General features: G+C 31.1%; 1 protein-coding gene across 1 annotated transcript in view; it reads left to right on the forward strand.

Annotated features, from left to right (window-relative positions):
• kl-3 (dynein heavy chain 8, axonemal kl-3) overlaps positions 1-20,417 on the forward strand; it is a 40,101-nt gene that overhangs the window by 7,439 nt on the left and 12,245 nt on the right. Inside the window, exons 16-63 of the mRNA XM_085191092.1 lie at positions 277-375; positions 559-685; positions 1,620-1,722; positions 2,181-2,346; positions 2,431-2,566; positions 2,641-2,752; positions 2,834-2,898; positions 3,002-3,161; positions 3,459-3,591; positions 4,168-4,285; positions 4,404-4,546; positions 4,804-4,984; positions 5,251-5,458; positions 5,593-5,722; positions 5,894-6,057; positions 6,442-6,585; positions 6,970-7,080; positions 7,558-7,712; positions 8,033-8,118; positions 8,528-8,727; positions 8,966-9,137; positions 9,825-10,073; positions 10,270-10,404; positions 10,498-10,626; positions 10,769-10,974; positions 11,137-11,275; positions 11,401-11,611; positions 11,818-11,974; positions 12,486-12,679; positions 12,997-13,162; positions 13,275-13,376; positions 13,505-13,727; positions 13,952-14,081; positions 14,227-14,444; positions 14,622-14,758; positions 14,845-14,897; positions 15,306-15,513; positions 15,893-16,154; positions 16,521-16,643; positions 17,277-17,394; positions 17,693-17,788; positions 17,871-17,977; positions 18,288-18,451; positions 18,730-18,933; positions 19,285-19,425; positions 19,598-19,702; positions 19,847-20,031; positions 20,236-20,369. Of these exons, the coding sequence (XP_085047218.1) occupies positions 277-375; positions 559-685; positions 1,620-1,722; positions 2,181-2,346; positions 2,431-2,566; positions 2,641-2,752; positions 2,834-2,898; positions 3,002-3,161; positions 3,459-3,591; positions 4,168-4,285; positions 4,404-4,546; positions 4,804-4,984; positions 5,251-5,458; positions 5,593-5,722; positions 5,894-6,057; positions 6,442-6,585; positions 6,970-7,080; positions 7,558-7,712; positions 8,033-8,118; positions 8,528-8,727; positions 8,966-9,137; positions 9,825-10,073; positions 10,270-10,404; positions 10,498-10,626; positions 10,769-10,974; positions 11,137-11,275; positions 11,401-11,611; positions 11,818-11,974; positions 12,486-12,679; positions 12,997-13,162; positions 13,275-13,376; positions 13,505-13,727; positions 13,952-14,081; positions 14,227-14,444; positions 14,622-14,758; positions 14,845-14,897; positions 15,306-15,513; positions 15,893-16,154; positions 16,521-16,643; positions 17,277-17,394; positions 17,693-17,788; positions 17,871-17,977; positions 18,288-18,451; positions 18,730-18,933; positions 19,285-19,425; positions 19,598-19,702; positions 19,847-20,031; positions 20,236-20,369 (7,209 nt within the window). The remainder of the gene's footprint in view (positions 1-276; positions 376-558; positions 686-1,619; positions 1,723-2,180; positions 2,347-2,430; positions 2,567-2,640; positions 2,753-2,833; positions 2,899-3,001; positions 3,162-3,458; positions 3,592-4,167; positions 4,286-4,403; positions 4,547-4,803; positions 4,985-5,250; positions 5,459-5,592; positions 5,723-5,893; positions 6,058-6,441; positions 6,586-6,969; positions 7,081-7,557; positions 7,713-8,032; positions 8,119-8,527; positions 8,728-8,965; positions 9,138-9,824; positions 10,074-10,269; positions 10,405-10,497; positions 10,627-10,768; positions 10,975-11,136; positions 11,276-11,400; positions 11,612-11,817; positions 11,975-12,485; positions 12,680-12,996; positions 13,163-13,274; positions 13,377-13,504; positions 13,728-13,951; positions 14,082-14,226; positions 14,445-14,621; positions 14,759-14,844; positions 14,898-15,305; positions 15,514-15,892; positions 16,155-16,520; positions 16,644-17,276; positions 17,395-17,692; positions 17,789-17,870; positions 17,978-18,287; positions 18,452-18,729; positions 18,934-19,284; positions 19,426-19,597; positions 19,703-19,846; positions 20,032-20,235; positions 20,370-20,417) is intronic.

The following is a 20,417-nucleotide window of genomic DNA, read 5'->3' on the forward strand; positions in this document are numbered from 1 at the left end:
GATCGTGCAAAGTGGAGTAGGTTAAGTAGGAAGGCAGACCCTGGTAATAGCCGGGATTAATGCCAGGAAGAAGAAGGAAATGAAAATAATTCATTCATCCCGTGTGAGAATTAAACTCATAGTCGTCGTCGCATTCACTATTTTCATCCACATATCAAGCTTTAAACGGAATTTCTCAAATTATTTTAAATGCCAAGTTTCGTATAGGAGAAACAGTAATTTATCCACTTATGCCATTTACATAATTAATTATTATTTAATGATTGTATACTTTAGAACACGCAGAGATGTATAAAGCTCTACAACGTCATGTACATAGTGTTCACGGAATTCGAGCTTATTTATCATAAAGCGTGGACGGAAAATGTAGGACAGGTATCTATTAATACGTTTAAATCATTTTAACAAATAGATTTAGTATGTGTTTATTACGTACGTAACTGGAAACTACAAGAATTATTTAAAGTAGTTTATAAAATAAATAATATTGTCTAATTTGCCAGAATAAATTATATTTGAATTAATAATTATTAAGAGTTATTTCAATTGATCCTATAGGTGAGACTGGGTCTAGTATCACCACTGCTAATACGACATCCAGTTAACAATAAATTTATTGTCAATTTCAACGTGTATATACCAGAATGCATAAGAGAAGTGGAATACATGTGGCAGTTGTGTCTTTGTTAGTAAAACAATTTTACATCAGTATTATAATTTGTTAAAGTAAAACATGTCGTGGATATACAGGCTGTCCCAGGAGTCAACGATAAAACGAAAGCAGGTTATAGACCAAGTCGTGAATGCTGCAGCTAGAATGTATCGGAAAAGATACCAAAACGTTGAACGTCATCCCGATTATCGTGTATTTCGATTTTTCTCTCTTCAACAAAGAAGTAATCCAGCAAGTATCGTACCATTTCGGAATCCAGATTAAATGCGCCAACTTTTAAAGTTACTTGCCAAAACAGTGTAGTACATTTTTTTTATAGTACAGTCGGTTAAAGTTGGGTGTACTAAATATTTTGAATTTAATGTTTGGCAAAAACACGGCATTTTATTGAAAACCGATGCAGGTATGTTTCAATCTTAAATTGTAATTCACAGAAGGGTTACTCATGATTACATTACAGAAAAAAAATTAAAAAAGGGTAATATTTGTAGTCTTAGGACTTGAATAATATATTATTAATATTTTTTTAAATCAATATAATATGAAAAATACATGACACAGATTTTTTTTTATATTTTTCTCATAACTGTCACGACTTGGTCTATCACCTGGTTTCGTTTTATCGTTGACTCCTGGGACATCCTGTGTGTGTGTGTAAGAGTAATAAACTATTGCAAGTTATATTATAATATAAATTATGTCATAATAAAGATTATGAATAAAATCATACAAAGAGCTTCAACGCTGCGCTTAGAGGGAGCCGCGCTTTTTTGAGGGAAGGTAATGAAATAAATAAATATAAAATTAATAAGATCATTCGGCTGAGAAGCGATCGCATCCACAACCATCGAGCTTACAGTCAGACGCTGCCTCACTATGCCATGAAAGCCTCGTACGAATAAAATAAAATAACAAAAAGTATAATTCTTCTATCGAATTATTATAGATGTCCCAGACACAGCTCAAGTAGTGGCCTTTTGCAAGGAGAAAATCTTCGCAGATTATGAACGCATTAAATTTCTGGTTGAGCGCAACGATCAAATCAGAAAGTAAACTATGTTCCTTTTTTATAATAGACTTTTAAAGAAAATCTATCTATGTTAAACGTCATTTGATTTGGAATTTCAGTAACTAGCTTTTTTTTTATATATATTGAATAGACTTGCGTTTGACCGCATCAAGTCTGGTGAGCGTTAATACGATCTACGGTGGTGCACGCTTGCCTAACAGATACCTATTCACCTAGCCTACCTTGCCTAGCTTCAAAACATACCGACTAAATTTATATTAGGTGTAGTATGTGGTTGCTCTATTTGACTGAGCACAACCATAGGAGGATTTTTAAGTGACTTGCATGAAAAATATATTTATGGAAATCTAAAAAATAAAAGTTATGTTTAATGTTATACAGTTTGTTTCTTCATTATGTAGCAGTAACTATTACACTATAAGTTTCATTTTATTATATACTGTAGTTATATTAAATCAGCATAAATATTTAAAACAGGAGCATGCCAAAGTTGTACTTGCCATTATTGCGTGCGCAACTTGTAAAACTGGATAGTGCTTTTCAACCGGGCTTGTCCATCATCACGTGGACTTCCTTAGAAATACCAGCGTATTGTGATAACATCGAGCGAGTTTTAGATGAAGTGGATCTGTTTGTTAAAGAGGTTTTGCCTTTTATACTAATTTTTTTTCTTCATTATACCATTAATACCTTTTGTAGTACATTCAAGAAATGAGCTTTTTCATAGGTTGTGGATATAAAAGAAGCTCGTATCGATGCCATTCTAAAATCTATATCAAAAACTTTATTAGTTTACTTGCCAAAGATGGCGGTTGATCCAACCAATTTCTATGAAGAAAATCTGATAAGACGTGATGAAATAGGTAATACAAGTAAAATAACAATTTCTAGTTTAAAATTATTATTAAAATATATTAAATATAAAATTGGATTTCAGCGAATGATATACAGCAAAAATCGTGGAACGCTGAAGTTGCAGTCATAGAACTAATTAATAAATTTCTTGATAGCGTTCCTTCACAGCAAATACGTGACTTAAAAGATAACTGGTACATAATATTTATTTTAACATTGTGATACTTTTCACTATATTGATATCATTATATATTTTATATTTTTCTAATTCGAAGGCTTGACATTGATAAAGCTTTAAAACAAGTGACATCCGCAACTAGAGTTTTCCCTGAAGATGCTGGTACATTATTATTATTATTAATTTTACATTAATATAAAATAATAAATAATAATATTATTAATTTTAAATAATATAATATGAATTTTTGTTATTGTACCTTTAGCTTTCCTGGAGATAGAGAATCCGGATAGATTTGAACCTATGCATGCGATTAACGAATGCAATGAACTTTTTGCATATTTCGCAACAAAGTGCTTGGAATCACTAATCAAATGTACAAGAAATAGCCTGGACTTATTGAGAAAAAGAGCATCCGTGTCCAGGCAAGATTTTATTATTTGTTCAGATACTCTGCCAAATATCTTTTTTAAGTTTAATCTATACCTAGCTATACATACGATCATTTATACATTTACTTTTAAATTGTGTTACATTTTAAGAGCACTTTTACATATAATATATCGCCTTGTGAATTGAGATCTACCAAAATAATATAATTTTGTAAAATATACATTAGTTAGCTATCTATGCTATAAGTTTGAAACTAGTAGAACATATGTTCCTTAATACGTTTTGATTTCTTAGTGTTTATAAAAAAGTTTAATATAATGTTTATGTAGTTTTCTGACAATGACTACCGATCCAGAAGAGCAAAAGAAATTGAAGCCGCTGATGTTAACTATGATGTATTTAGAAATACCTAAAATATCGATAAAGCCGTCGTTAGAGGAAATTCAATCTGCATTTTCACAGGTCACTGTTTATTAATATGCATTATATGAATAAAAAAACAAAAATTCTACTAATATTATAAATGTGAAGGTTTAAGGCGATGTTTGTTCCACTTTTACACAAAAAAAACTGAATGAAATTAGATTTAATTTTACAGTAATCTATATATATAAAATCGAAAGGTCACTCACTCATCACGAAATCTCAAAAACTACACGTGCTAGGAATCTCAAATTTTGCATAGGAGTTATTTATAGGACGTAGGTGCTCGCTAAGACGGGAATTTGCAATATTCGACTTCTAAGGGGTTGTTTTTTAGGTCGAAAGTTTGTATGAAACTTCGTTACTACAAATGCTAGGAGTCAAAAATTTTGCATGGACGTCACTAGGACGTAGTCATGGAGACAGAAATTAATAATAACATAGTGCTCGCGGGTGAAACCGCGAGCGGGCCGCTAGTATTTTATATAATTTGGCTATAAAACAATAAATTTAAGCGGACGAAGCCGCACGTGGATTGCCAGTATTTTTTATGAAGATGTTAAATGATTTTTTCATATTAAATGATGATTATATTGAAGGTTTCGTTAATTTTAGGTGGTGTTAAATTGTATAATGGACATACATAGAAATGTGTTCATGTGGGGCCAACAAGAGTTAATCAAAAAGGAGAAGTTAAAAGGTCATTCGCTTATGGCTACGAGAAGCGTTAGTGGTAAGTTTCTTTGAGGGTTTTTTATAAACAACTTTAGAACCAAGTTAACGTAGTAATATTGAAATTGGAAAATATTTGATTATTTTTAATTAATTGGAAAATATTAAATTAATTTCAGTGGGATCTAGATCCGGTTCTAATATAGCAGGTATCAGAAACTACTTCCGAATGGTCTCCGAACACAAAGACATTGTCCGTGCAGTCATGGCCTTGCAGGGAATGATGTACATGTTCAAACCGGACATTCAGAAATTATTAAATGCACGTATTAAAAAATGCATTACAAAATAAAATATTATTTGCTAATAATGTATTCTATTTAGTCAGTTATTTTTCTCGGTTTTAATACGGGAAGTGGACAATAATAAGCAAAAGCATAAAATTCCCTGAGTGAGATTCGTCACTAAGATGGTAGTTTTGCATATGCAGTAATACATTCTATCCTTTGAGTTATTGATATTATTTTACAAAATTCTATATTTTAATATATATTTTTATTCAACATTTTATATTTCCAGGATTATACTAGATATTCTCACTTATGGGATGAAAATAGAGTAAAAATAGTGCAAGATTTCGTCGATACTAATCCCTTGAATGTTATAATCCGGGATATGTTTAAGCGGTATGAAAATCAAACGGAGGAAGTTTTGAATCTACCTGAGAGGCATATCATAGGATCTATTCAAATTGATATGGGTACCCAATATTAATGCTTTTTTAGCTTCACGCAGTATCCCGCAGCAGAGTAGACAGAGGAACCTAATGTTAAGACACTGCGTTCCCCATTTTCTGCCAAATTTTGGAGACATTGCTTGTTGAGTGGTGGAACTCAACGCCGCGGTTTGCCTTGACACCGGGGCGAAGATATGAATTAATTTTTGATTAAATATAAAGATTTAATACTACCTTTCCGTCTATTTCAAATAGTCTCTAAAATGCGAAAATTTAAATATTACTTTCAGATAAAATCAAATTAGCTTTGCACATTGAATCAATTGAATGGAAGAGGATTTTGGGTAAGTTACTTAGCCAAGCGTATAAAGAGAGAGTGTTGAAATTGATGCAATTTATCAAGGATAGAATGAAGACGATGAGCAAAAAGATTAAGGACTTGGACGATGTCAGAGTGGCAATGCTTTGCTTGGAGTTGATTCGAGAAGAGTTTATAGGGTTCGTATTTTTATAAGTAAAAAATTAATAGTAAAAAAATATTTAATATTTTTATTTACAGAGTATACAGAATTACCAATGCATCTATCTACGTAATGATAAATAGTAATATCATATACATTCATAAATTTTAGAATGGACATAGAATTGGATCTCATTGAAGAAAGCTATGCAACCTTTGCATATTTTAACATAGATATATCTAAAGAAGATAACGACATGGTCTATGGCTTGCGATACGCTTTTCAGAACATGTTGATGACCGTTAGTATCTAAAATATTATTTTATTTATTATCTTTACATTTAAATCATATTAAATAGTATGGGTATATTAATATTCATTTTAGTATGAGTATATTTGTATAAAAAATATTTATTAACTATTAGACGCGTTCTATTGTAATGGATAAAATACCTAAGAACTTATAATTCAGGCTCAGCAAGTTCAACAACGAATAGTCGAAATGCAAGGCCCTCTACAAACGGAATTGAGTGATGGCGTTAAAGCTTTCAATACGGATGTGTTGAAATTTGATAGCGACTATGAACGTTTCGGCCCTATGACGCCTGGACTGACGGCTAGAGAAGCTAGTGACAGGTAATTAATTAATCAGCTTCACGCTGTACCCCGCACGCAGCGGGGTAGGCAGAGGGAACCACGAGGAAACACTCTGTTCCCCACTGTCCGCTGAATTCTGGAGGCATTGCGTGTTAAGTTGCGGAACTCAACGCCGCGCTTTGCTTCGGCACCAGAGCGATGAAATGAATTATGATAATTTCTTTATTTCTTAAAAAGTCGAAGCGCGGCCGAAAACTCAAAATTTGATCGAAATTTCAAGAATGCAGCATTGCAGGTTGTTAGACAAAGGGAATCTAAGTGATCTTATAAGGGTTCCTTTTTTCCTAAGTACGGGACCCTAAATACAAACGAAATCCACAATATAAAAAAAATTGTTTTAATATTTAATGTTATTATTTTTAGAGTAATAATGTTTCAAGCAAGATTTGATGAACTTTGGCGAAGATTTGAAATGTATTCTAACGGGGAAAAATTATTTGGAATGGAAGTAAAAGATTATCCTATTTTACATCAAAAGAAGAAGGAATTTAATCTCCTCAGCAAACTGTAAAACAACATTTCTATACAACAATTTACTATTTTTATGTAAAATTTAAATTGAAATTTTACATAACAGCTTCAATAAAGATATTCCACAGACGCGGTGTAGGCAGAGGGAATATGCTTGAGACACTCCGCTTTCCACTTTCTCATATAACTCATCGGCTTTACTTACCAGAGCAAGGGATGAAGTTAATTATATTCATATCCCCTAAGTAGGTATAGAACTTACAACCATGGCATTTCGAGTTACAGACGACTTCAATTTATGTACATATTTAATAGTTAATTAATACTATTAATAAATAAATGTTTATTAAATAATTGTGTAATATTTAAACTGATTAGAAAAATAGAAAAATTCTAAACTTTTGTCTTAAATTGTAACAGGTATAGCTTATACTTGTCGGTGATGAATTCTATTGATGGTTATTTTGAAACACCCTGGGTGGCGATAGATATTGAACAAATTGTCTCACAGTTGGCAGAATTTGATTTGAGGTATGGAAATTGCAAGTTCTGTTATGGTAAATATTAACACGCGCTCGTATTAGTGCGGGCAAAATAAATGTTACAAAATAAATGCTCGAAAAGTTATTTAAGGTGGCCATAATTATTATTTTTTGGATTTCTCTCAACCGTATAATAAATAAATTACATAAAAAATATGATAAAAGTACAGTTGTAGTCCAGTCCAGCTTGAAAAAATATTTGTATGAGTAGAGTATTCTATAAAACTTTTCGAGTTGGCATATATATTTTTTTTTCAGATTTTATTTTATTTTAATTACACGTAATTTCTCTCTAATATGTAAACGTTATAAGTAACTTTTTTTTAATAAAAATTGAGTATGATTACGTATTTTAATTAAGTATTGATTTCAACAATTTTCAGCCTACATTTCATTAAATAATATCTACATTAACATATTTTTTTTATTGATGAAATCACTAGTTACAATATTTTTTAAATCGCAGATGTCGTAAATTACCTCGCGGAATGAAGGATTGGCCGGCTTTTATTGATTTGAAAAGTAAGATTGATGATTTCAATGAAACGTGTCCATTACTCGAATTGATGGCCGATAAGTCTATGAAAGATCGTCATTGGAAGAGATTGGAAAAACTAATGGGTAAGTTTATTATTTTAATATAACTTTTATTTGGAATAATTTAAAACATGTGTTCTATAACTTTAGTAAAATATTTAATTTAATTATTTACTCCGTCGCGTCGTGGCGCAGGGGCACAAGAGCTCGGCTGTAAATATTTTCATTTCCTCCCACTGGTAATGAGGTAAACTTGAGTTCCGATACTCAAGCAATGCCTCAAGAATTCAGCGGAAAGTAGGGGGAACCGAAATGTAGGTTCTCATCCTACACATTTTGTAGGCCAATGCCTTTGCAGTATATAGTGTGAAGTTAATTAATTAACTAAATATTTAACTCATCAGATTGTGTGTTGGACGTGGAGTCTGAAACGTTTACTTTGGCCGACGTAATGGAAGCGCCTTTGCTTCAAAATAAAGAGGATGTTGAAGTAAGTAATTAAAGTAAAAAGTTGTTTGAACTAAAACATAAACATTTTTAAAATATATTTTTCTATTGGTTTATTATTAACGTAATAGATATCAAGCCAGAATCGTTTCTTTGAATATTTCTCACGTTCAAACGTTTCTAGTAGAGATGTCTCTTAGAGATAAGTTATTATTTCGTATCACGCACGATAGGCAATCGGAGAGTGTTGATAAGTATATCAATACTCTCCGCTCTCCATTTTTCGCCGATTTCTAAAGGCATTACGTGTTAAGTGACGAAATTCAACCCTGCGCTTTGACTGGACATTACAGTGACGATTTAGCTTTGTAATATTAGTATAGATGTCGATTAGCAATAAGATAATTATTTAACAAATAAATATTACAATAACAATATATTTATTTGTATAGGATATATGTATAAGTGCAGTTAAAGAAAAGGATATAGAAGCAAAATTGAAACAAGTGATTGCGGATTGGGCGGTTGTGGATCTAACGTTCGCTCCTTTCAAGAACCGCGGTGAATTACTGATTAAGCCACAAGAGACACTTGATATTATAACGCTGCTAGAAGACTCGCTAATGATTCTGAACTCGTTAGCGTCTAATAGGTACGAATGAATCTATGATTTTTTTAAATTTGTTTTCTTTTTGTACCTTTAAAATGCGTATGGAAACATAAGATAAACAAAGAAATCCTGGTTAGTTATTCTTGGTTTAATTGGAATTCCATCTGCAACAGATAAATAATTATTTTTTATGCAAGCAATAAATAAATATAATAATAAATAAAAATAAATAAATATATAAAGATGAAAATCCGAGAATAATTTTAACTTTATGATATAGGTATAATGCTCCATTTAAACGAGATATATTGCTGTGGATTAACAAGCTGGTTAACACTACTGAAATATTGGAGAAATGGCTTCAGGTGCAGAATTTGTGGATGTATTTGGAAGCCGTTTTCGTTGGTGGCGATATTGCTAAACAACTGCCAGCCGAGGCTAAACGATTTGCGGTATCTTTATTAAAAATAATTTTGATATTTTATTTTAATGTTATCAAAATATGGATAATATATGTAGCACCTAATTGTTAGTCTTTACATGCCTAAGTAATCAAAAAAAAGAAATATGTTTCTAAAATTCCTTTTTCTCACATATTTATGAATATTACTGAAGTATAAAAGAAATTGCAAAGTAGGTTGAGGATCATTAGTATGTAGAAATTTCACTTAACCTACATACCGAGTACATGCATCATATAAAAGATAGAAAAAGCCTAAGTAGGAACAAGTTTATGCAGTATTCTTGTGTGATAAATAAAGAATTTATTATAATTTGTAATTAATACAAATTAAAAATTATGTTATATGTGTGGTAGAGGGCATTTTCATTGTTACTTTTTTTCTTTAACCGTATATTTCTAGTGTAACATTTTATAGATACTTTTAGATCTGTTTTCATTAAATTATTTTAATAAGTTATTTAGTATAATATACACAACACGATATGTTTCATACTTCCCAATATAAGGGATAAAGTATCTTTAGACTAGTGATTTTCATGTCCCTGTACTTTTCAGTTAATACTTTTATCGTAAAATATAACATTGCTTGTTAATATGATTTGAGTTTAGGACCTATTGAATCATGTAATTGGTAGCAGTTGTACCAGGATATATTTAATGAAGAAAATAATTGCAGACAATCGACAAGACGTACGTAAAGATTATGTACCGAGCGAGAGATATAGTAAACTGCGTGGAAACATGCGTATCTGATGATACACTGAAACAATTGTTGCCTCATCTTATTGAACAATTAGAAGCATGCCAGAAATCTTTAACTGGATATTTGGAGACAAAGCGGTTAATCTTCCCGAGGTTCTTCTTTGTATCAGATCCTGTACTTTTGGAAATTTTAGGTCAAGCATCCAATCCGCATTCTATTCAGGTTGGCTGTGTAAAATATTTCTTCTATTTCTTTTATAATATATCAATACTTACCTTGACTAGAAACTACATTGGGTGGTTTTACTTTTTCTAATATGATCTCGGTCGTTCATGTGTATTTCTTACATATTAGGAGATGTTTCTAAGAAATCATATGATTCTACAGTAAAAAATATATTGTATTACAAAATTTTTAGCCTCATCTGCCAAGTATTTTCGACGCAATGTACACTGTTGATTTCGATGATAAGGATCGAATAATAAGTATGAATTCTAATAATGGAGAATCTATTCCTTTAGAGCACCCCGTGAATTGTGTCGGTGGAGTTGAGGTATTGTTTTTTGAAAACCTAAAATGATTATCTAACTTTAAACCGTATACTTTTGAAATAACAAAACGTATATTATGTTTTTAATGAATGTAGATATGGCTTAATACATTATTGGACAATATGAAGGATACAGTTCGAAATATAATTGCCAACATTGCACAAGCAATGGCCGGCGATCCAGAGTTTGAATTCTTAGTTGGTTTCTGGAACTACCCTGGACAGGTTTGACTGACTTACATATATATTTTTTAATATCATTTTAATTTTTAACTAGAATAAATTATTTTAATAAATCTGTTTATGAATCATCATTGATGTGCCATAAAATAATGTATGTACTTATTTTATAAATCAAATATAATAGGCGAGTCTTTTGGGTATGCAAATATTATGGACTAGTGATGCGGAATATGCTTTAAAGAAAGCACGAGCAGATAAATTCATAATGAGACTCACGAATCAGAAGAATCTTGATTTACTAAATGGACTTATAGATCAAACAGTTAAAGATTTGGCGCCACTTGATAGAACTAGAATTGAAACTATGATCACTATTCATGTACATCAAAGGTAAATATTACAAAATGAATAATAAACTACGAAAATGTACATTGAGAAAGTGTTGAGAAATTGTTCAACTATCGTGTAATGTATTTCATTGGTTTTATCATTATTGATATTGTTAATATCAATTTATATTAATTTATCGTTTTTTTGTGAAATTTATTTTAGAGATATATTTGATGATCTGGTAAAATTGAGAATTAAAAGCCCAGGAGACTTTGAATGGCAAAAACAAGCTCGTTTCTATTACAATGAAGATAGTGATGATTGCATTGTATCTATAACTGATGTAGATTTTATATATCAGGTAAAGTATTTATTGCAACACTCGTAAAGAACGAAATACGATTACGCATTTTTTGATATTTTGTTATTTCAAATATATTAAAATTATAGATTGCCGTTTATTAACTGTTTGAATGTGTTCAATAGAACGAATACCTCGGTATAACAGAGCGTTTGGTAATCACTCCACTAACGGACAGATGCTATATTACGCTATCGCAAGCGATAGGAATGAGTATGGGCGGAGCGCCCGCGGGCCCCGCCGGGACCGGGAAGACCGAAACTACTAAAGACATGGGTCGGACCTTGGGAAAACTTGTTATCGTGTTTAATTGTTCAGATCAGATGGACTTTAGAGGTGACTTGGTTAAGAATTTATTTTTCTTAAATTAATTATTATGTTTTAATATTGCCAACTACTGGTTTTAATGCTACTAGAAAAGGCACAAACTCAAAAATGGGTGTATTTTAAAATTAATTGAATACTGGTTATTATAAATGTCTACATTTGAAAAGACATGTTAAAATAATTTCTATTTTTTAAAACTAACAAATTGGTAACAGGGTTAGGCCGCATATATAAAGGCTTGGCGCAGTCCGGGACGTGGGGTTGCTTCGATGAGTTCAACCGAATTGAGTTGCCGGTACTGTCGGTGGCAGCTCAACAGATTTATATCTGTCTCACAGCCAGACGCGAAAGGAGGGAATGGTTTATATTTAGGTATAATTTGATTATTATATAAAGTGGTGATTTGGAAGAAGTTTAAAATATACTCGTATTATACCTAATAAATAAGAAATAAATACACATATGAAATCTGAATAATTATATTTTTTAATAAAAAAACGACTTCTTCATTTTTCCACCCGATACTATAATCAGAACCTCACCATACTTTACTTGAAGTATATCCTTTTCAATAAAAAAATAATCATCGAACTCGGTTGGGTTGATATTGAATTATTCGTCCATTTGTCGCATACTTAACATAGTTGTGATTGTGATAGTGATTTTCTCATGGATACCATTGTCAGAAGTGGACCAAATTAAAATTTATCAGAAATGGACGAAAAATGGAACCATGCTTTTAAATAAAAAAGAATTATCAAAATCGTTTCACCCCATCAAAAGTTCTGAAATACAAACAAAAAGAATAAATAAAAAAAATACAATCGAATTTATAACCTCCTTTTCTTACAAAAGTCAGTTAAAAACTAATAATATTTTTTAGCGATGGTGATACAGTTAGTCTAAACCCAGAGTTTGCTTTTATAATTACAATGAACCCCGGTTACGCTGGCCGTCAAGAGTTACCGGAGAATTTGAAAATACAGTTCCGCTCCGTGGCCATGATGGTCCCTGATAGACAAATTATTATCAGGGTTAAGTTGGCTAGCTGTGGATTCAAAGAAAATATTTTATTAGGTAACATAAGGGTTTATTTTTATACGTATTCCGTGACTGTCGCATCGACGAGAGGTCACAACTAGTATTATTTTATTATAAATTATAATGCTGTTATTTTTATTATTTATTAAGCCAAACCCAACTTGAATTTTATAAGACAGCCCCCTTTATTTTTTACTGCAATTCATATTTTAAGTCGAAGTGTTCTTCCACTTAAAATAAGTTATTACTGAAAATGATAAATTAAGATGTCATATAAAAATGTGTTTATAATTTAGAAAATCTTAACAACTGCTTGTATGTATAATTTTTATGTTTGTACAAAATTATTTTAGCACGAAAATTCTTCACTCTATACAAACTTTGTGAAGAACAGTTATCGAAACAGGTGCATTATGATTTCGGACTGCGAAATATTCTATCTGTATTAAGAACAATGGGTTCTCAAAAACGCGCAAATCCTGAAAGTACAGAAGAAAATATCATGATGAGAGTATTAAAGTACGAAATTTGAATAATTACTAATTTAACTAATTCCTTTTTTCAATTTAGTACTCGATTTCTTTCTATACGAACTCCTTAATAATTTGTTGTTATACATTTTTTATTGTAGGGAAATGAATGTATCTAAGCTGGTGGACGAAGATGAACCTTTGTTTATATCTTTAATTGAAGATTTATTCCCTGGTATGAAACTCAGTCAGACATCGCAAAGGTAAGAACAGTTAATAGTAATGTTATAACCTGTAATTAATATAAATAATTTCGTTTCGTACTTAAATAATTTAGTGTAATATAGTTTAAATATTCTCAATGTTTATTTCAACCTAATATTATTTAAAGAGAAATGCAAAGGGCGATAACAATAGTAACAGACCGATCAGGCTTAGTCAATCATCCAGAATGGAATTTAAAGATAATTCAGTTATATGAAACGTCGTTAGTACGTCATGGTTTGATGACTATGGGGCCTACCGGCTCTGGGAAGACTACGTGCATACACACCTTGATGTCCGCTTTGACTGAAGTTGGCAAGCCTCATAGGGAGATGAGGATGAATCCAAAGGTTTACTTTATATTATTATTGTTTTTCCATAAGTTTTGCCAAAAACTTGCTACATAATTGTTGCAATCAATTATTATTTGGTAAGTTTTCCTAAATAAAAAAATATATATATTTAACTTTGTTGTGTAAATTATTTTAAGTATAAATATGAAAGTATTAAATTTGCAACATTCTACTATTCGTCGTTTTTATATATATATTTTATAACGACATATTCCTTTCAGGCAATAACAGCGCCTCAAATGTTTGGCCGCTTAGATGTAGCTACGAATGATTGGACGGATGGCATATTCTCCACATTGTGGCGAAGGGCTTTGAAAGTCAAAAAGTCTGATACTACATGGATTGTTTTAGGTGATATGTTTAAAATAATATACTTATATACTAACAATATTAAATTAAATAGAAATACAAGTATATAAAATTTAATGGCTTAACGTTAGCTCATAAAAAATATTTTTGTAAAATTAAATATATTCATACCTTACATTACAAATAGATGGTCCAGTAGACGCTGTTTGGATTGAAAATCTGAACTCAGTGCTAGATGATAATAAAACTTTAACCCTCGCAAATGGAGATCGCATATCGATGGCGCAGAACAGTAAGCTCGTGTTTGAGCCGGACAACGTCGACAATGCGTCGCCGGCGACCGTCAGTCGTATGGGCATGGTCTTTTTATCTTCATCGGTTTTGAAATGGCAGCCCATATTGGAGGTCAGCTTACTTGTCTTGTCGCTTTAAAATGTTTCGATAATCTCTCTCTTTATTTATATTAGAAATAAATGGATTTTGCAAAAAAAAAAAGAAGAAATAAAATTAGTACAATTTAATGATATAGTTAATTTACTTGTTGAATTTCGTCATATTAATCGATGATCTAATTATCCAAAGGGATGGCTCAAAACGAGACCACAAAAAGAAGCTGATGTTTTTAGATTAGCGTTCAACAAAGTCTACGATGATGTTCATTCGTATGTCCAACAAAAACTTCCTGCTAAAATGAAGCTTTTAGAAGCTATTTACATAAGGTGTGAGAATGCGAGGATTTTTTTAATAAATTAAATTATACGTATAAAATAACAATATTGATATCTCAAAATCTCTTACATTCCAGGCAATGTATTGACGTTTTAATGGGCCTGTTAGAAATTGAAATACCAGGAGGAAGTGAGTAATTAAAATGATTATTAACTATATACGTACCTATAAGATTATAAAATATCGTGTAAGTAAAATCATACTTTTAAAAAGAACAGGAAGTCACAAACATGACATGTACCTACTAGGTACTGTTTGTTATTTATCCCTTGCTTTTTACTTTTCAATTCCCATTTAAAAGTGGTCAAACGTCATTATGTTTATAGTATGATTAAGGGAGGATTCACACTATAGTGCCGGTCACAGTTCATTCTCGGTCCGACTTCATATTCCATGATTGGACCGGAACTTGATTGGGATGATAGTGTGAATGCTCTCATTGTTTTTTTTTTTTTTATATGGAATAGGCTTGCGTTTCTCATATAAGAGACCGGAACGAGACTGGCACTATAGTTCTTAACTGTTTCATATACGCAGAATTACATACAGACCGTCACCTAGAGCGACTGTTCGTGTTCGCGATGATGTGGTCACTCGGCACCGTGCTGGAGCTGGACGGGCGCCTGCGCATGGCCGAGTTCATGACCAAGCTGCCCGTGCGCATGGACTGGCCGGGCGCGCGATCCAAGGAGTGGGTCATGCCTTTCGAATATATGGTCAATGAGCATGGCGTATGGCAGCATTGGTAATTTTAGCAAACAATCATAAGTACACTAAATTGTAATTTTTATATTGAAAACTGTTTAGTTGGCTTCTCTTAACCGAAGTCTTGCCTTTCGAGCTGATGATAGGTGCTTCTTGATCTTTCGACAATTGAAAAGTGACCGTCTGTTGCAAAATTTTGTGAAAATAAAAAAAAAACAATTTAAATTTAGAAGTTTTGTAGTTGTGTATATTAGTAATAATTTTATTCTTTTTTTAATTTGGATTTAAATTAAGAGGACAATAGTAAAAAAAAAATCTTAGCTTTTTCTAAATACTTTTAATGTAATACCATAAAAACTTTACACATCCTAAAATATACTATTGTAATCTAATGAGTTTATGGCATTTGGAAATTGAAGGGCCGAGATCGTAGAAGATTACATATATCCTCCCGACAGCATACCCGAATATGCATCTATACTGGTACCTAATATAGATAACGTGTGTATATCGTTCTTAATCGACGCGATTGCCAAGCAAAATAAAGCAGTCCTGCTAATTGGTGAACAAGGAACCGCTAAGACTGTCATGCTGAAAAGCTACATGGCCAAATACGACAACGAGGTTAAATTGTTTAAGATGATAAATTTCTCTTCTGCTACTACTCCTAACATGTTTCAAGTGAGTAAAGAATAAAGTGAAATAAAATAAATTAATTAATGATATATAATTTCTATATATTATATTCATAAAAAAGGGCTTTTACGTTGATTTTTGCACAATATTGAGTGTGACCTATATAGCCAGTCATAGCGCGTTTCCCTCTCCTGGAAATGAAATATTTAATATTGTCTAAAATATCTAAAATGATGATTTTTGATATCTAAAATATTTTTTATTATGCTTTTTTTTTTAAATCTCTAGAGGACAACCTTTATTACCTGTATTACTTTGTTTATCGATGTACTAGTAGATAATAAAAAAATATTTTAAACAATATTTTTTTAAATACTACCTTATAACAATATTTTTATTATATTTAAATAGAGAATAATAGAGTCATATGTGGAGAAACGTGTGGGAATGACTTATGGTCCTCCAAGTGGCAGAGCGATGACAGTTTTCGTGGATGATATCAATATGCCTGTTGTTAATGAATGGGGCGATCAGGTACAGTGACTAATCATTATATATTTTGCAATATTAGGCGATCAGTCTAGAAAAAAAAATGTTATAGTTACCTACAGTCGTTGCAACTTCATTTATTAACTGCATTATACTCGTACATATGTACCTACTTGTAAACATTCTTTTTTTATATTTCAAGTTCGACTTCATAATTTCAAAGTAAAAATTTCTGCGAATAGCATAAATTCAATAAAAAAAATGCATATAAAATTAATTTATATTGGAGAGTACATTTGTATTTCCCTTTGTTTTACACTTAAACGTTTACTTTTGTTTTAATTTTGGTAGATTATAAACGTGCTTTACAGTATCCCATAGCAGTATATACTTCTGAAGTTTTATTTAAAAAAATATGTTTGAACAAGGTTTCACAATTAATATAAAAGAAAAGATATTCTGTAACATATAAAAAATAATAGTAGTAGTATTTTTTCTTCGCAATTGTGACATTTTAATTATATAGAAGTCAAAAATTTTATTTTAAAAAGTATCTCTTATATAAAAAGGCATCTAAATTACATACATCCGTTCATATGCCTGTAGTAGGTATTCATATGCATATATTTTTCCTTTGTTTTAACTCGTTTTAAAATGAAGTGTACATTTACTTTCTAGGTTACGAACGAAATAGTTCGACAAATGATGGAGTGTGGAGGCTTTTATTCTCTCGACAAACCGGGGGATTTCTTTATAATTGCGGATATACAAATGTTCGGTGCGATGATACACCCAGGTTAGTCATTTGTAGAGCATTTTAGAAGTCGACAGAGCATTTTTGGTATGATGATAAAATTCACTAGTAATTCTTAAGAAATATATTTTTTTTCATTAATGCATTGAGAATCAATCTAAAAAATTTTTTTATGAAAAGTGGGAAAGCGGGAAAAAGATAATAATTTAAATACAATAATTCTCCTGAATGGGGATCGAACCCACATCTATCGAGTTTACAGCCAGGTGCTGTACCACTGCGCTACGGCTATCTCAGATAGCATTAATAAATACCTATGTTTAAATGAAAACTTTTTCAGGTGGCGGGCGAAACGATATTCCACCTCGACTAAAACGACAATTTAATATTTTTAATTGCACTCTACCTAGTATTGTCTCTATGGACAAAATCTTTGGTAAGTTTGTTTAATTATAAATATAATATCTTGATAGAAGAGATATGAATAGAGTTTATAAATCATTTCAATTATATCTTAGAAACTATAAGCGCTGGCTACTTCTGCAAGACACGGTTCGATAAGAAAATAGTGGACTTCATGCCTCGACTAGTTTCAGTAACACGTATAATGTGGCAACAAACTAAGGTATATTATTAAATTGAAAATCAAATAACTAAGAAGTAAATAACTAGAAGCTTTTATGTCATTTGTTAGTAGAAAGTACAAATCTCATATGTATAATTAACAACGTTTACTTGGGGGAATTATTATTTATTTTTTTATTTTCCCGTCAGTTGATAATTGGTTGGTTTAATTGGTTGATATCTTAAAAACTGGGCAGTGCACGGAGAACGGAGAGTCTTAAATCTACGTTCCCTCTACTTATATGGATATGCGTTAAAAAATGTAGACCTGCTTTATTGTAATGGTTACTACATTATAATTTTTTTAACAGGTAAAAATGTTACCGACACCAGCAAAATTCCACTACGTATTTAATCTTCGAGATTTATCCAGAATATGGGAGGGCATACTTACTATTAAAAAAGAAGAATTGCAATCTATCAAAACTGCTCTCAAACTGTGGTTCCATGAATGCTTGCGAGTCATTTCGGATAGGTATATTATGAATGAGCAGAGCCTTTCATGCTGCTAATTATATTTTTTTTAAATTAATATAATTTTTTAATAATTGTAAAAGTAATTATCTCCATGAATTCTATTAGAATATATAATATTTTTACTTTTTCAATATTGTTACATGTAGCTTAACCTTTGATTAAATTAATGAACATAATAACACCATATATTACGTTTATGGCTCCTTTTTTTTATTCGTTCTCATTATGATCGAATATTTGACATAAATAGTAATTTAAGTAAATTAATTTTGTTAGATTTACAACATTCGACGACAAAGATTGGTTTGTAGCGAACTTTTGGAAGACTGCAGCACATGAATTACCCGATGTGGTCAGCGAGTTTCCTGAAGAGGAGACTTTCTTCGTTAATTTCCTTAGAGAGCCGGTCGATCCAACTGGTGACGAGGACGAGGAGGACTTTAGTACTGACGCACCTAAGATATATGAAGAATTACCATCGTTAGTTCTCGTTTATCTTAAATAATATATTTGTAGTTAAAGTTGAATTTTGTCCGTAAGTAGTTAGTAATACAGTTATGAAGTTCCGCAATTTTACTGGTAAAATTTTGTCCTTATATTAGTAACTGTTATTAGTTACTCAAACTAATTTATTATAGTTGTAAATTACAATTAATATAGGTAACATTTTACAAAGAAATTAATATTTTTTCCATTTAATATTAGGAATATAAAAAAAATTAATACAAGTAAGTAAAAGGATTTTTATATTTTAAATTTAGAGTAAAATCACTGTAAAGCTTAATTAAAATATAATTGAAAAGAGAATGAAGGATTGTAAATGTATTTCAGATGGGACTTCGTTTTGATGAAACTGGGTCAGTTCCAGGAGACGTTTAATGAGCAAATACGAGGCGTGCATTTAGACCTTGTATTCTTCCATGACGCGATGGTCCATTTATTCATTATATCGCGCATCATAAATACGGCGCGGTGAGATTGTTTTTAAATATAATATTTCAGTGCTTAGTTATAACGTTGTAAGATTTATGGTTTTATTTTTTTTTGTTTGGTTATTTTAACTATACTATATTGGTATTTTATTTATATCGTAAATAGTACATATTTCCAATAAAAATATAATATTCTTATTAACACATTTCAGTGGTAATGCTCTGTTAGTGGGAGTGGGTGGATCTGGTAAACAAAGCTTAACGAAATTAGCTACATTTATTGCGAATTTTTCATTCTATCAAATCACACTGACAAGGTTTGTTGTTTTTTTACTTAGTAATAAAAATAAATATTCACCAAAATTTTGTTAAAAAGATCAGCTTTCGTAATTTGTACCAGAATAATATTTTCCAATTTGTATTTTAATTCTTCGAAAATGTAAAACAAGCAATATTTTTAGGGCGTACAACGTAAATAATTTCATGGACGACATAAAGATTTTGTACCGAATGGCAGGTCTTCAAGGACATGGCGTTTCATTTATATTCACTGATAATGACATCAAAGACGAGCAGTTCCTCGAATTTCTTAACAATATTTTGAGTTCCGGTGAAATTGCTAATCTTTTCCCTAAAGACGAAATGGGTAATATTTTATGCTAAAATGTAATATGAAATACGTTTTAAATGTTATTATATTTGGATTGTCATTTTGTATTTATTTCTCCTTCAATATAATGTTGAGTGTTTTTGACGTATATTACATTATTAAAGATTTTTTTTTTACGGAACAATTTGTAAATATTATTATACTATTTCAAAATTAATAGCTAGGCTGTCTTAAATATAGATGAAATATTGAACGAGTTAACGCCGATAATGAAGAAATATGCACCAAAGAGAATACCAGTACCAGATGTGCTGTATGAATATTTCATTATGCGCTCGAGAGCCAACTTGCACGTCGTCCTGTGCTTCTCTCCGGTATTAAACATTTAAATTTACTGCCTTGGGAAAGTATTACAAATTTTA

Source organism: Heliconius melpomene, chromosome 10 (genome assembly GCF_056956725.1).
Source record: "Heliconius melpomene rosina isolate 202511_hmr_F chromosome 10, ASM5695672v1, whole genome shotgun sequence".
In the NCBI taxonomy this organism is placed as follows: domain Eukaryota; kingdom Metazoa; phylum Arthropoda; class Insecta; order Lepidoptera; family Nymphalidae; genus Heliconius; species Heliconius melpomene.